We start from the raw sequence: 16,395 nt of genomic DNA on the forward strand, positions 1-16,395 counted from the left end.
AATCACAGCTTAAAACATATCTTTTTAAACTTGCCTTCTCCACCTTTTAATTGCTGGTTTGTTTGTTTGTTTGGTTGGTTGCTGTGACCTATTGACCTCTTGTATTAATTCCCTCCTATCTTTCTATTGGTGTTTTTTATTATGGTGGTACAGCTTTTATCTTGCTATTACCCATGTGCTGTAGTCATTCTTATTGGTAGCTTTTATCTATGAACATAACTCCTTATTTTTATTTATCCGTTATCAATGTTTGAACCTTTTATTGTTTTATGTAAAGCACTTTGGTATGCCCAAAGCTTTTAAATGTGCTCTATAAATAAAGATTGTTGTTGTTGTTGTTGTTGATGGTTTTAAGTCTCTGCAAAGGATTAGATCCTTATCTGGGAGCTTGTACCTTATCCTTCCAGGGTGCGAAACCTACATGGACATAGTGATTGTTCTCGATGGCTCAAACTCCATCTATCCCTGGTATGAAGTGCAGGCTTTTCTCATCAACATTCTTCAGAAGTTCTACATTGGGCCCGGTCAAATACAGGTTTGTACAAAAACAAACCAAAAAAAATACTAAGAGAACGTATGTTAAACAGATCTACATTTTGCTCTTCGTTCATAGTCTTTAATGTATTTTATGTTGTTCCGTGTTTTTGTGTCCTCAGAATTATGTTTCATTAATATGAAGACGATGTTTTTGTTGCTATAGATCACTGTCATTGCATTTCTTTGTGTAGGTTGGAGTTGTGCAGTATGGTGAGAAGGTTGTCCATGAATTCAAACTCAGTGACTACAAATCAGTAGAGGAAGTAGTGAAAAGGGCACGCAGTATCGACCAGCGGGGTGGTGAGGAGACCAACACAGCTCTTGGCATCAACACAGCACGGTACAGTAACTCCGTTAGTCCAAACGAACACTTCAGTAATCCTCCGTTCTGTACTGCATTTTACTAAACATAGTAAACATGTTTACAGCTCCCAAGCTTTCAAACACGGAGGACGACGTGGAGCCAAGAAGGTGATGATTGTGATAACTGACGGAGAGTCACATGACAGTGCTGATCTCCAGCAAGCCATTGAGGACAGTGAGAAGGACGGGATCACCCGTTATGCCATCGCTGTGAGTCTGCTAGATCAGTTATTGAACTGGATTACATGGCTTACAGTTGAGGTTGAACTTGGTTTTCTGAAGGGCAGTAAATTCCCTGTGGAGCAATGAAACACCATAAACATTAATGAGGTGACTTCATGGGGTTCAATTATAGCAGCTCTCTCAAAAGTTACAAATGGAGCCAAAACACTCAGAGTCCTCCAAGAGCTCCAAACACACACGAAGGCGTGAATGATCTCTTCAAAGCCGCAGTGGTTTTTAGTTTTTGCCATTACTCCTGTGGAGATAGGGCACACATATTTCCATTCAGTGTCTAAACCCTTTGAGTCATTTGGCTGAAAGTCAACTGGAGTTGGTTATCAGAAACCTGCTCAATGAGTGCGAATATCAGCTCGGTTCAGGGCAATTAAAGGATGGGAGATTTGTTATGCTGGTCCTGGCTTCATGCATTTAGTGACAGACTGTTTAATCTGATCCTTTTAGGTTCTTGGCTACTACAACCGCAGAGGAATCAACCCTGAGGCCTTCCTCAATGAAATCAAGTACATTGCCAGCGATCCAGATGACAAACACTTCTTTAATGTGACAGACGAGTCAGCGCTGAAGGATATTGTGGACGCACTCGGAGAGCGAATCTTCAGTTTGGAAGGTTTTACAAGACTTTTACTTTACCAAAATTTCATGGTTAAAGTGAGGCTTTTAGGGATGCACTCACAACACTGTGGGTACGATTAAGTTTACGTGGCAAAATTCAGAAATAATAATGAAAGAACAATAATAATAAACAATAAATGATTAATATAAACTAATAAATAACAAACAATAATCTTGTCTATAGCAGAGTTTAATAAATGTATTGGTCTCTGGGCAGAAATGTCCTTTTGTTAAAAAGAAACTACACAAATAGCAATATGCACAAAAACGTTGTTCCTCTGTTGTGTAACTTTAAATTAAATACATATTGTTAAAAAGCGCTTTTTGATAACATCATCTTTCCCCTTTTAACGGGCATCATCTTGTAAACATCTCATATTAAAGTCTTAAATTAAACTGAAAGCAATAATTTGTTACACTCCTAGTGGTCATGCTACAAAAGTATCCAGTTCCTTCACCTTTCCGAAAACGTCTGTGCCGCTGCAGTGGTTCAAAACTCTAAAAACTGACTTGTTTACACAGGAACCAGTAAGAATGGGACGGCGTTTGGCCTCCAGATGTCTCAGGCTGGATTTTCCGCTCACAGCCTTGAGGTAAGTCTAACTTCTGCTACCTCCTAGTCTCGCACCATCTGTCACTGCGTAGGACAACACACATCGTCTCAAATTCAGGTCCATCATAACTCCTCCCCAAAACCTGTCATTTATTACTTTCCAGTCCCTCCTGAGGTGCTGAGGTGATGTGTGGCCCTGGAGGTTTAGGTCACCCTGATTTAGAAGCCACTGACAAGAGAAACAGGCCCTTTTTCCACTTCAGCTATGCAGTGAAGACAGCCCTCGCTCCCTAAGGAAGCATATTATTGAAACGCTGAGACAAAAGTGAGACAGTTGTGGTGTAGACTGGCTCAGGTTTTTTCGCTTTTACTCACTATAGACATTGATTGTATCTTAGAGCAGATAGACGCAGGTGTGCTGGATTTACACACAGCTGGAGGAGGACGATAAGTCAGTCTCCTCCAGCTGCTGTTCATACAGTACCAATTCATCGATTTTCATTCCTTGCTTTCTGGCTCATTAGAGACATTGGCTGATGCAACTGCTTTGATTTTTTTTCCAGTTCGCCTTAACAGCAGGATTATCAAGGGAGAAATAAATATGTCACACACATATATATGTTGAAAAATAAATATATGCAGCCTTTGCAGCTGGGTGGCAGGGGTAGCTGGAAATTTCGTCCACAAGGCTGGATTCCAAAGATGCTTGACATCGCCATTCAGAGTGCTGAGAGCAGGATAACATTGGAAAGAATGTCCGTGCTTTAAAGGAGAAAAACTGCTTTAAGGTCCCCGATGGTTTTGCTGAACTAGTGCCAGCTAGGAAGGGTTCTTACTGTATGTCACATATTTTTTAGCCGTCCCATGCAACTTCTTATAGAGCAGTTTCTCAGTGTGCCTTTTTTCTGTTCTGAGCAGCGCTCGAGCTCAGTGGTTAGCACTGTTGCCTAACAGCAAGAGGCTCCTGAGTTCAAATCCACACAGGGTGCTTCTGTGTGGTTTGAATACTCTCCCTATGCTAGCAAAGGATTCCTAAAGGAGCTCCGGTTTCGCCCCTCTAAAAAAGACGGGTCTAGGTTTGTGCTGACGGATACTTAAACTGATGAGTTTTACTTGCTGGTTAAATAAAAGTTAATATTAAAACAGAAAAAATCATATCTGCACAAAAACTGTTTCTGGTGTTTAATACTTTTCAGAATATCCATTACTTGTTTTTTAGCTGGGATAAAATGTACATCCCCAGTACAAAGCTGTGTGTTTGTGCAGCTCTGACTATCTTGAGTACAAGAGTACAGGGTTGCAATCTCAAAATAAAAGCAAGGCATACTTTATGTCCAAAAATGAATCTGCAGTAGAAATAGGTCACTGGATTATGAGGTTGAATTGTTTTGGACTTTCATTTATATGCCATGGAGACCGTTTTGACCAAAACACATAACCACACTGGCATAACGTTGCTGTTACAGAGTGACGTAGTGCAAGCGCGGTAAGCACACAATTCCGTTTTTTAGGAAGGAATAGAAAACCTTCCAACTCATGCTCAAATACTGGAAAGTGTGCTGTCGGCATATTCTGTACAGCGAGAGAAAAAAAAATGGGCCGACTGAACCAAGGAACCCTATAATTTCAGTGTCGCTGATACAAAGTATGGTGAACTACGGAATACAGAAAATCGCCCCTCAGTCCCTCCTCATGGCTACAGCTGATTTCTACTTACAGCTTTGTTTCCTTCATTGAATGTTAACTTACAAATACCATATTTAGCAGAGATCTGATTGGTTTCTATGCGTGCTTTCATTTATTTTATATTAGTACTTAGCTCTGAAGTTCAGGGATAACAGGAAATATGAGGTTAGGATAAACTTGTGTTCCCTGAAAGGCTTGTTATAGTTGCTCAGCGGGCAAAAGAATCCACAGGGGCAATACCAGAGAGCCCAAAAAATGAAAAAGAATTAACAGGGGCTCTGGAAAAACTTGTGTACATTTAATATAAGAAAGAAAATCCATTTTTATTTTGAACGTTTAATAAAAATGTTTACCGACAAAGAGGGTCGAGCTGATAAAGATTAGTGTCTAAATTGTCTGAAGCTGTTGCTTAAATAGAGACATTCTGTTAGGTTTCACATCACAAGGGGAGAAAAATGCAGACTCACAGCAGGAAGAGTAAAAGCAGAGTTCACAAATCCCAACAAACAGCAATCAAAAATGAAGCAGGCTAAATGAGGAGTACCTGACTGTTGACATGCAGGTGATATGATAAAGAATAAAGGGAGGACAGGACATCAAATACACTGAAAATTGACCAGGTATGGCAAACAGGTGAGGAATGAGACACAAGTGAAACCATTCAGTGAAGTCGGGGGAGGACAGACAGGAACAACAACAGAAACATGACCTTCAAAGTAAAAGGATAAAAAATTATCCATGGGACAGACACAGACCTTAACAATAAGTCAGAGAAAAAAGACACACAGAGCAAGACACAAACAGAAACACTAGAGGAACTACTGCTTAATGATTTTAAGAATTTACACAAGCCAAAACCAAGAATCATTACTAGAAGATAGAAAATATGGGAACCAAAAGTTCAGTGTCTGATAGCGCACCAGGAATAAAAACAAGAATCACAAACTCGACTCGGAAACAATGAAACGAACCTAAGAGCGTAAGAATAACCATGAAAAAGTCAAACCGCTTAATAGCAGTAAAGTCCAAAAACAAACACCACAAATCCCACAGACCATAATACCTTCAGTATGGTAACTCATTTGGTAAATGTGCAAGAGCTTGTGAGGTTGAAAGTTTTCCACTGTTATCCTGATATCTGCATGAATGTTATCCCATGACCTGCTGGAGGGAGCCAGAGGTACTGTATATCCTAATTAGAGTTTCCTGGTATTGTTTTAAGTAGTACAAAAAGTTCATAACTCCCCTCAGAGTTATCACCAGATTAAATTTCACCATAAGTGAGTCGAACGGTCATTAATCTAGCTAAGGTGAGCCAAACACTCAGACTCTGCCACATAATGCTGATTGGAAACCTTTATGTTCCATGACTGTGTCCTCACAATCATCGTCACACAGAAATTACTGTGCTGCATCTATATGCAACATGTGCAGCACAAGAAGGATTTTCTCTGTTGCTCTGCTGTGTGAATGAAGTACATGCATGCACATCCATTTATTAACTACTTAACGTCACATACAGGATGGGACTCTGGTGGGTGCTGTTGGGGCTTATGATTGGAACGGAGCTGTATTGAAGGAAACACGACAGGGGAAGGTGGTCCCTCCTAAGTTGTCCTACGCTCAGGAGTTTCCCGAAGAGCTCAAAAACCACGGTGCCTACTTGGGTAAGTACTGCAACAGCCTAAGGGAGTTTTAAAAAGTGGAAAAATCTGGACACGTTTTACAGAAATGATTGAAAAGATAAAAGAAATCCAGGAAAGAAAAATGTTATTTTTAGATCAAAGAACCTTTGAGCAATTTTCTCTTATCGGTGTTTAGTTTCTGCTCCAACCTTTTTTTTGTTTTTGCTGGTGCTGAGATGTATGACTGCTGTGGAATAGTACCAGTTGTTTTAGCTGCAAACCATCTCTATTAAGTGTACCCATTTCTCCAGTGCTTTTCACCATATCCAGCTCCATCTCCACTCCATGACCACAGGCCTCTGCTTTTGCCATCAGTGGTTTTGTCTCTGAGCTTATCCAGCAGGCCGCCAATAGAAGGCATTCTAGTCTGAATCGTAATATGAGGTGGAAGGAGAATTCTGGACAGACAGGGAGAAAGTTAAAGCTGGGGGAAAGAGAGGTATGAAGATGGGAGATGAAGGTGGAAAAGTATACAGCGAGCAATTGGAATTTTTAGTGGGGAAAGACAAAATGAAATAGAAGATGAAATCGGAGAAACCTGAGAAACCAGAACACCAGCTTTTACTGAATCCAGCTTACTGAGATTTAAGTCCCCAAATTGCATCACTATCGTCATTTTCCCTGACTCATGCAAATCACTGCTGTAAGATTGAACATAAAGTTTTCCACTGTTCCTTATACTTTAAATTTACATAAAGATCACTTAAAAAAAGACTTTTAAAGAGCCATACAGAACGGATAGTTACAAAAAGATACATATAAGCTGCATACTCTGGTAGCTTTTAGTCTGTGAGTGGTGTTTGCATTTTTATACGTCATGTTTTTTTCTTTTACATAAACAGGGTACACTGTGACGTCTGTGGTGTCAGCCAGAAATGGTCGTCTGCTCGTAGCGGGTGCTCCGCGATTTAACCACACCGGCAAAGTGATCATATTCACACTCAAGAACTCAGGCAACCTCACCATCCTCCACTCCCTCAAAGGCCAGCAGGTACAGAAGCATCCACAGCCAAAAACCGACTGATTCATACTTAAGCAGCTGTATGCCAGTTGATGCAATGATGCAATCCTAATATTGGTCTTGGAAGTATAACAGTCATTGAGGCTATAGCAACCACAGTTTGCCTTACATATGCAGACTAACTGGTTAAGGTTTTAGAACAGGACGTCATCCTTTGATGCCACCCATTCCTAAATGATACCCACTCAAACATCAAACTCATAGATAAAACACAAAAGTGGGTGTATATTAATAAACTCTAGCAGTGGTGTATGTGTATAGCACTGTATAAAAATCAGGATCACATCTGGCAGTGCAGGACTCTATCTCAGATCAAAGGGATGGACTGTTTTGTCTCTGTTAAAGACATTTTGTTACCCAGTATATCCTGCAAATTTAGCTTTCAAAACCATTGGATTTTCAATAATCTATAAAATCTGATCAAATGAATGGGAAAATGATCATGACATGCAGTACCCTTTCAGAAAAGGCTGTATATAATCTCCATTACTGTTTCATTGTTTTTTATGATTTTGTGCTTCACTTGGTGTCATTGTTGTTATATCATTTTTAACTTTACGACTTCGACTGGATTACAGATCATGTGCTATGAATTTAATCCGTCTGAGTCACAGTACGTTTTAAGACGGTCATCATTTCAAGGGGATGTGGCTCCGTGTGTTAATGACCACTACACTCAGAACTGGCAGCGGTTCACAGACTGCAAGCCTGAAGTGATCTTGCAGCAGCTTACATTGTACCTTGTCAGCAGCAGCTCATCCAAAATAGCAGATGTTTCTTTTTAGAAAATGTTCTTGAGCTGAGAAGTCTTGAACAAAAAAATAAAAATTTACAAGGCAGATGTTTCTAATGATGTTTTATCTACTTCGGTGACTGATCTACGCTCCCTCTGGAAAGCTCCCACAGTCTGAGCTTCTACAAAAGTGTCAGGACTTTTGACCACTAGCAAGCTGCCATTTGCTGACAATATTGAAGTTCAAAAGCCACTCGAGCTCATGAGCAACTCTTCAAACCCAAACATCATGTGGTGCAAATACCACAACTTAAGAGTATTTTATTTTGTATATTGTGTCATTGGTGATTGGATTTAATTAACAAACTAAATGCAGGCAATGTCATCATCTGGTTGAATGCTTTTAAACTGATAAATCATACAGATCTTCACACTGCACGCACTAATGTTTCTTTCAGATTGGCTCCTATTATGGCAGTGAGATTGCACCTGTGGATATCGACGGAGACGGCATAACTGATAACCTTCTGGTGTCAGCACCGATGTTCTTCAGCGCAGGCTTGGAGAAAGGAAAGGTCTACATCTACAGAGTCACAGAGCTGGTAGGTATATAAATGCACGCGAGCGTTAGCCAATGACTGCACAGAACTGGGTCGACACATGTTCAATCCCCAGATTTCCCAGTTACACTCTGCTGGTTTCCAGCACCACTGTCAACATTTGACACATGATCTTGTCCAGATTAAATGCGCAGATCAAATGACAGCCTGCCATGCCAGTGTGCCGACTTTATTTGATGTGCAGCATGAACTCAGGAGGAAAGTATTCTCTCTCCTCTGAACCCATTTCCAGCAAACCATTTGGAGGCGAGAACTTTTCTTTAATAGAAGGAAATTTCCCGGTGTTCCAGGTCTGTCATGCTCATTGGAATAATGAATGTCTTCAGCTGTCTCAAATCCATTGAACAGGCATAGAAGGGGTATTTAAATATCCAGTGCACCCCCAAACCACATCACAGGTGGCAGCTTAAAATCTAAACAAACAGAAATCACATGTTAAAAAAAAGTCTCTCTTCACCAGGATAGAAATGCCACATGTTCTGGATAATTAATAATGTGGTTGATTCAGGTGTCGCTCCAGGATGCTGCCCAGTCATATCGTCCTGGAAAATTTCTTAAGTTGGAATTCCTTGGTTTTTAAAAAAAAAAAAAAAAAAAAAAAAAAAAATGCAGCTGGGCTCATATAGTTGATATTTATAGTCAAAAATGTGATTCTGCACTAATGCATTTTTAATTGTCCAGAGACCAATCCTCAGCAACCAGGAATGTATTATTTTAGAAAGGTTAGTGCTGGCCACTTAGTAGACACCAAAATTATTTTTTTTTAAAGGATGACCAGCATATTCTTTTATTCTAACTTTGCTTCATATAGAAGCTCCAATGTAGTGGCTCACACATGAAAGATACACGGTTAGCAACTGAGAGGAGACACAAATCAGTGGTAAGAAGGAAATGTTTCATTAAGAATGACATCTGGTGTGAAAATCTGCCAAATAAAGTATGTAAATTATTTGCTTGTGAGTACAGGAGAAGCTGAAAGAAGCTTTAATTACTTGATAATTAATATTTTGATTGAGAGCACCACAGTTGTTTTGGAGGAAGGTTCAGAGGAGGTTGGAGATTGTTACCATCGTGGCTCATCCGGTCAGGATGAGAATGAACAGTCATCAATCACTTACAGGTTTCTCGTTTTATTTGAATAACGCGTATAAAGGAAAGACACACATGGACTGCGATCTCTGAAAGGAAATAAAGTGTGATTTAAGTAACTCAAAATAATGCATGAACTCAGGAGACTCAAACAGAAACTCACCTCAGCTGCTGCCCCATGTGGGAGTGAAAGAGTGAGCTGTAGGTGAGTGCAGTCCTTATATAACAGGTGACAGGTGAGTGCAATTAAGGGCAAGCAGCACACCCAATCAAAGGTGAGGAAAAGAGACAAGGTGCATCTGGTGAAGTGAGTGTGCTGAAAGGTGAGCCTTTACAACAACAGTGGTCAGGTTTCTTTTGTTTTTAATGGTACGCCTCTTGTAAATGAAGTGTGCAGAATTAAAGCGCTCAATCTTCTTCAGCTCTGTGGAGTCTCTTTTCACTTTGAGGTCACTCTGTGCTCTTTTAGTGTCACAGTTTGCGGGGCAAGCCGTGTGGTGTTTGTGGAGGAAGGACCCAAAATGCAGGCAAAGGCTGTGATGCGAGTGAGCGTTTATTGACAATGGTGGCAAAGTGGCAAAAACAGGAAATAATGAACGAGGAGCTACCCAAAAACCTAAACTGGGAGAACTAATGAACAAACCCAAAACCATAATAACACGGGATGATGAGCAGAGAGATGCCAAACACCAAGAAATGCCGACGGACCGACAACGAGCACAGGCAAACACACAATACACTCGCGGATCTTAACTGACATAAGCAGACGAGAGACACAGACCTTCAAAGTAAAACCGGAAACACTGACAGAATACATAATCAGAATAAGCTAGAACCAAGATGATGATGATAATAATAATAATAAAATAATAATAATAATAATAATAATAATAATAATAATAAAAAACCACTGAGTCCACAGAGTCAGGACCATGACATTTAGTATAATTTCTAACCACTATCGTTACCACTTCAATACAAAAGTGATGTATCGGTTGGATGGTAAATGGCCTGTATTTATATAGCGCTTTACTAGTCCCTAAGGACCCCAAAGCGCTTTACATATCCAGTCATCCACCCATTCACACACACATTCACACACTGGTGATGGCAGCTACATTGTAGCCACAGCCACCCTGGGGCGCACTGACAGAGGCGAGGCTGCCGGACACTGGCGCCACCGGGCCCTCTGACCACCACCAGTAGGCAACGGGTGAAGTGTCTTGCCCAAGGACACAACGACCGAGACTGTCCAAGCTGGGGCTCGAACTGGCAACCTTCCGATTACAAGGCGAACTCCCAACTCTTGAGCCACGATCGCCCCTGTGTATTGTAGTAGCTGTTCTGATGTTAGACATATATCCTCCATACAATAATAATAAATAAAGACAAGACTGAAACTAATAGAAGCTAAACTTAAACTAAACGGACTCTGGAAACAAACTGAAATTTATTTCAAATCACAAAATGAAAACAAAATAAAAACACAAACGAATGCGAAATTTCAAAATTTCTCCTTTGTTATATATTTATTTTTATTTTGTGTGTAATTTTTGGCAATGATTTTGTCTCATGCAGTTCTCTCCCTGTATTTTAAAACACTATCCCGAGTATCATCTAAACGAATAGACTAGTATGACTTCACTTATAAGAAATGTTTGCCTGATGCAGATGGGATGATGAAAATGATGTAAAGTTCCCCATATTACAGAAATAAATAGTAAAGAAAACTCTGTCCAAATCTAACCAAAGTTACCTAAAATCTGGCAACCGATGAAAAATGGTTGCTTTTTTTTTTAAACTTGCTCCTAAGCCAGTACAGACTGGTTATGACCCTTCACGGCCTTCTGGTTGAGCCATGTGTTTCACATTTAAACACTGCTGACTGTATTTTTCCCTGTTTCTCTATCAATCTCCTTCTGTGTCACACATGCTCACATCAGGTAGCCGAGAAGTTAAAACTACCATCCTAAATCAACTCCTTTCACGTTTATTCAACTGAAAAACAAGTGATATCATGTTTCGTCTGCCAGCCCTGAATTATGTTATGATCAGGGATGCCAAGTGGAGCAATGATATGCATGACTACTGATCGACTCCATTATTTGGCTCCATTCTGTCAGATTGCCTCTTTGAAAAATGTTCCAGTCGGGTGGTTGCTTTCATAGATGTGACTATCGTCCATCTGACTCAACACTTACTAAGAATAGAGCGTCAGAATAAATATACTAAAGTTATATGACAGTCTTTAGTTCTTTTACTGCCCGAAGGTGAAATTCCTCCATGTTTTCTCTCTTTTGCCAGATGTTTAAGATATTTCAGTTCAAACAGGAAGAATTAAAGGCTTATGCAGAAAACACTGAAGCGTTGCCAAGCCTTATCTTCTGTTTGATTAGAAGAAAATATTGTTTCTTTTTCTGTTTAGAGCACGACATGATTGGTTAACTAAAGATGTTTTGGTGTAATTGAAACAACAAACGCAGCTGGACCGAGGGCAGAGAACAAAAAAACGTCCTTGCTCTTATTATGAGATGCCTAAATAAATGAACTGCGGATGATTTAACGAGCAGATCTGTCCTTTTAATGGAGAAATGTGCTGAGCCTGAAGGCATTTATTATTCTGTTAAATGGAACATATGGTACACTGGGACTTTTTGCATGCTATTTGTAAAAATGGCTTTTTGACACAGTAAGCTCTTCATTTACAAAAAGACTGGAACTCTTTGCATACGTAGATATAATTTATATCTACGTATGCTATTTATGAATATAAATAACAATATTTTGCTCCAATGATTTCAGAAATTTAGTTTTAATAACAGTCAAAGGCATTTAGGAACCGTGAGAACTAAATTGCACCAAATGTTTTCTGTTGCCGACAGGTCTGGACAGCAGGAAGGCTAGTTTAGCGCAGAGAAACATGGCATTGTCCAGCATTGTTGGTGCCTTCGCCCATATACAAGTATCCAATGTAATCAAAATGTAATCAAATGGAAACGTCTCTTTTTAAATCTTGTTTTATTAGTTTTAACCTTTTAACTTTATGCATCAAGCAAAAATTTTATTATATGCAACATTCTCTGACTGGAAGAAATTTGTTTAACATTTAAACTTATTTTCTGCACATTCCAGCACATAAAATAAAATATTTTTTGTGTGTTTGTGTTTACACTCACTCTTTCAAATAGATGCAAGTAAAACACAGCAGAAAATAAATAACATCAAAGACTAGCGGTCCTGTTGCTCTATTTTCACCTGTAAAGCAGGAGTGGAGGTTTACCCTGGTGCAGGTGTGCTGCAGCGGTCAGTGGAAGAATCCGCGAGTTTCTCTGTGAGTTTCCCATTACGTCATAGCGCACTCGGTGCTTGCTTGGAAGTTTAGGGGTTTTTTTTCGCTGTAAAAAGAAGTTTTCTTCCCACGCACAATGGATGCTAATGTTTTTGTCACTTTTTATGGAATCAAACTCAAAGTAGGGTCAGTACTTCCACGTTTTAAAGGCTGCACGCTCATACTCTCTCCCGCACTCATATGATCCACTGTTGATCTGCGCACAGCTGTTGTCACGAACGTCGCACTCGCTTACGTCACTGTCATGAGACATTCTCGCAAAAAAAATCATGGTTTTAGTAACGCAGTAACGCAGCGTTCCTACGGGAAAGTAACGGTAATCTAATTACAGTTTTTGCAATAGTAATCCCTTACTTTACTCGTAAGTAACGCGTTACTGCCCATCTCTGGTCATGATTATGTTTTGGTTGAATTATCGAAATTATCAGCCATTCTGTCAACCCCGTTAACCCTTTAAACCATCATTGCTTTAAACCTATGCTTCCCAACCTTTTGGAGCCACAGCACATATTTCGCATTTGAAAAATCACACGACACACCACCAAACAAAACTGTCACAAAAAGCATATTGATACATTTTTCCCCGAGCACCAGGTATAGCGGAATATGCTCGGTTTGTCCCCAGTATACCTTTTTTGCTTTCTTCTGACCACTACTCATGCTATTGTCTTCATCTAGGTCGGAATTTTCTCCAGGACCCAGGTCATACTAACTAATTTTTCTTTTCAAATATTTATCTCTTGCTATTACCCGCTGCATTTTCTCACTCAGAGGATGACTGTTATGTGACGTATTCTTGGTCTTCTTCTGTTTTACTGGCAGTTGGCAACCCGTTTAATTAGAGCAGGTAGTTTTACTGCCTTCTAGTGGTAGAGAATGTAATTGTTCTGCCCATTACTCACGCAGGTCGCTTAGAGTACTAATTGACTGGGACCAGACAAGCATCAATGGCACACGTGATCGTTTCTCACGGCACACCTATATCCCGTGGGACAGTGGTTGGGAAACACTGCTTTAAACTATAGTGCTGTTAGTTGTGCTACAGTGTGAGTAAGTTGGAATGACACATACAAACCTCAGCCAAATTATTTCTCATACAAAGGTCAGCTTTAAAGATTATTATTCAAGTGCAGCAGTTGTCTGCTGTCTCTGGCCCACTCAGAGTTTGTGATAAACTGAGCAAAGAAGAGGTCATGAAGACAGTCAAAACAAACCAATGCAACAAGCCAATATGACTTTGAAAGAATTCCTTTAATGAATGTGAGTAAACGTAACAAAAGCGAGGCTCGAAAATATCCAAATAACTCTAAAATAATCCAGACTTCTCATGATCAGTCATTTACTCCAGTTGCTAATACATGGGCTGGTGTCTAGGGGGAGAATCCAGCTTTGGAAAGGAATGAAAAGCATTCTGATCTCTTGCTGTGGTTAACAGTGTTTTATTTCACTAACTCTGTTTATTGTAGTTGATTTTTGGGGGGGATGAGCAGCCAGATCCCCCACTATGGGAATCCCCACTAATGCTAATGTCTATTTATCAACACCAGTAACAAAGTGGATAGTCACGAATGTTTGTGTGAATAAAAACAAACTGTTAAAATTCTCCCCCATGGGACAGTAGCCTCTAGATATTTATGTGTGGGAACCAAGACAGAAACAAGACCACTGTATTAGGAGTAAAAATTACAACTGTCATTTTTTTCCTCCCCCTCAGAATCGTTTCTTCCTTGAAGGATCGTTGGAAATTCACAACGGTGTCCAAAACGCTCGCTTTGGCTCTTCCCTCGCTCCTGTCCCTGATCTGAATGGTGATGGGTTCAATGACTTGGTGGTGGGAGCTCCATTGGAAGATGAGCATAAAGGAGCCATTTATATTTTCTTTAGCCAACAAAACAGAATACTACGCAAATATAAACAGGTAGGTGGTGTGGTGCATTACACTGTAGCACATACATGTAAACCTTCCCAAAGCTGGGCAGCCATGGATTTATGTATATTTCACTGTGGCGAAAACCTGTGAAAGTCTTGATTCTTCCTACTCATAACAGCTTAGATGAATGCACTGACTGTGCAAATATGCAACAAGTTGTAAAACTGTAAAACTTGGATTAAATGATAGATTAAAAGCAAGTTTAAGAGGTGGGTTAAAAGCTGAAAGACATGGTGGCACAGTATGTTTGCATGTTCTCCCTGTGTCTGTGTGAGTTCTCCACACGGTACAAAAATGTGGGGTTGGTAGTCTGTCTCTGTGTTAGCCCAGTGACAGACTGGCAGGTTCTACCTGGCGTATGACAGCTGGGCTAGGCTCAAACTCCCCCCAGCAACCCTGAATTAAGTGAATGAGGATGGATGGATAGACAGATGGGTTAAAATCTACTTTATCTTAGTAGGTGAAACTTACAGCATGTACTGTAAGCTAATTATTATGAGTGACCCTTCTGTAATTTCTGTATTTATTAAATACTCCTATACTCCTATGCTATTAAAGGACCAGTTTGTAAAATTTATTGGTGTATAGCAGTATGGTTCCCAACTGAAATCAAGTGATATCAACTTTCCATTAGAAAACAGGTAAAAGCCTGTTTTTAGAGTCAGTGTTTGGTTTGTCTGTTTAGAGATGCTGTAGAAAAAATGGCAGTAACATAGAAGACTCCATGGAAGAGGACTGTTTGTTTTGTAGGTAACAAAGACAATATTTGCAGGAAATATTCACTCTAATAAAAACCCAACCCCTCAAACACTGGAGCTTTGCAAAAAGTTTGTTTTCATTTGCAAAATCGTATATATGAGTGCACTGAATTTTAAGCAGATTATTGTAAGCATTGATTGTTGTCACTGTGAACCGTCTGTGTTTGTTTTAGAGAATAGCAGCTGCAGATTTGGCTCCTGGCCTGCAGTACTTTGGCCGTAGCATCCATGGCGTAATGGACATGAACGATGATGGTTTAGTGGACCTGGCTGTAGGTTCCCTCGGTGCTGCTGTTCTACTTTGGTCAGTATTTTAAAAATAAATAAATAAATAAAATAGACATTGTAGTTATTCCTATAAATTTATTTTGGCAATTAATTGAAAGATTTTCATGATCCTTGGTTTTGCATTTTAACTGCAATTTTTAAAAGTCTGTCATCTGTCACGCCCTCTATGCCCTCACAGGTCCCAGAGCGTTGTTCGTATTTATACCACTGTGAGGTTTGAGCCCAGTAAGATCAACATCTTTGTGAAAGACTGCCAGAGAGGTGGCAAAGACGTGACCTGCATGTCAGCCATTGTATGTTTCAACATCACAGCCAGGACAGCCATTTCTCCCACACAGGAAATTGGTAAGCCAGCAAAAATAATCCACTGCAAAGTTCTCTAGTTCTTCCACATGACAAGATTGGCACTTGGCAAGGTGAATAAAACTACTTATTACCCAGCCGAGAATACTGACAGGTTACAAAAAAGATTCATGAAAGACAAAAACACAAACTTGTTTCACAGTAGAGCGCTCAGTTTTAGATTTTGAGACAAAAAAGACGTATACGTTAGTGGCTCTGGATATTATCACGTCATTATCAAATCATTTTTTCTGATGTATTTGAACAGTATTCATGTATATTTTGGACCCATAGTTACTTAATAGTTCAGCAATGTGGATATTTGTTCAAGACAAGATGAAATATAACTGGTTTCAAGTGAAAAAAGGCAATTCATGTATGCATATATTTATATATCTTTCATGTCCTTGCTTCAATGCACTTTTCAGCATATGGCTGCCCATAAAAACTCTGACGACTCCTTTTACTTTTAATGGTGCCAAAGTAAAATGTTTCTTTTCTAGCATAAGAGGTTCTGATCTCACTGTTGTTTCTCTGCCAAAGCTAATGTTGCTGCCTTCAAAAAAACCACCGTGTCTGAGCCACT

At 39.7% G+C, this 16,395-nt stretch overlaps 1 protein-coding gene across 1 annotated transcript in view; it reads left to right on the forward strand.

The window, feature by feature from the left end:
- Positions 1-16,395, forward strand: part of itga11a (integrin, alpha 11a) — a 53,649-nt gene that overhangs the window by 22,426 nt on the left and 14,828 nt on the right. Inside the window, exons 6-16 of the mRNA XM_085405875.1 lie at positions 408-535; positions 729-877; positions 966-1,110; positions 1,585-1,750; positions 2,278-2,348; positions 5,517-5,661; positions 6,522-6,670; positions 7,892-8,035; positions 14,206-14,409; positions 15,353-15,483; positions 15,646-15,812. Of these exons, the coding sequence (XP_085262001.1) occupies positions 408-535; positions 729-877; positions 966-1,110; positions 1,585-1,750; positions 2,278-2,348; positions 5,517-5,661; positions 6,522-6,670; positions 7,892-8,035; positions 14,206-14,409; positions 15,353-15,483; positions 15,646-15,812 (1,599 nt within the window). The remainder of the gene's footprint in view (positions 1-407; positions 536-728; positions 878-965; positions 1,111-1,584; positions 1,751-2,277; positions 2,349-5,516; positions 5,662-6,521; positions 6,671-7,891; positions 8,036-14,205; positions 14,410-15,352; positions 15,484-15,645; positions 15,813-16,395) is intronic.

The sequence above is a fragment of the Rhamphochromis longiceps genome, linkage group LG1, assembly GCF_057381845.1.
Source record: "Rhamphochromis longiceps isolate RC_006_pf linkage group LG1, R_longiceps_female_GT1.1, whole genome shotgun sequence".
Lineage (NCBI taxonomy): Eukaryota > Metazoa > Chordata > Actinopteri > Cichliformes > Cichlidae > Rhamphochromis > Rhamphochromis longiceps.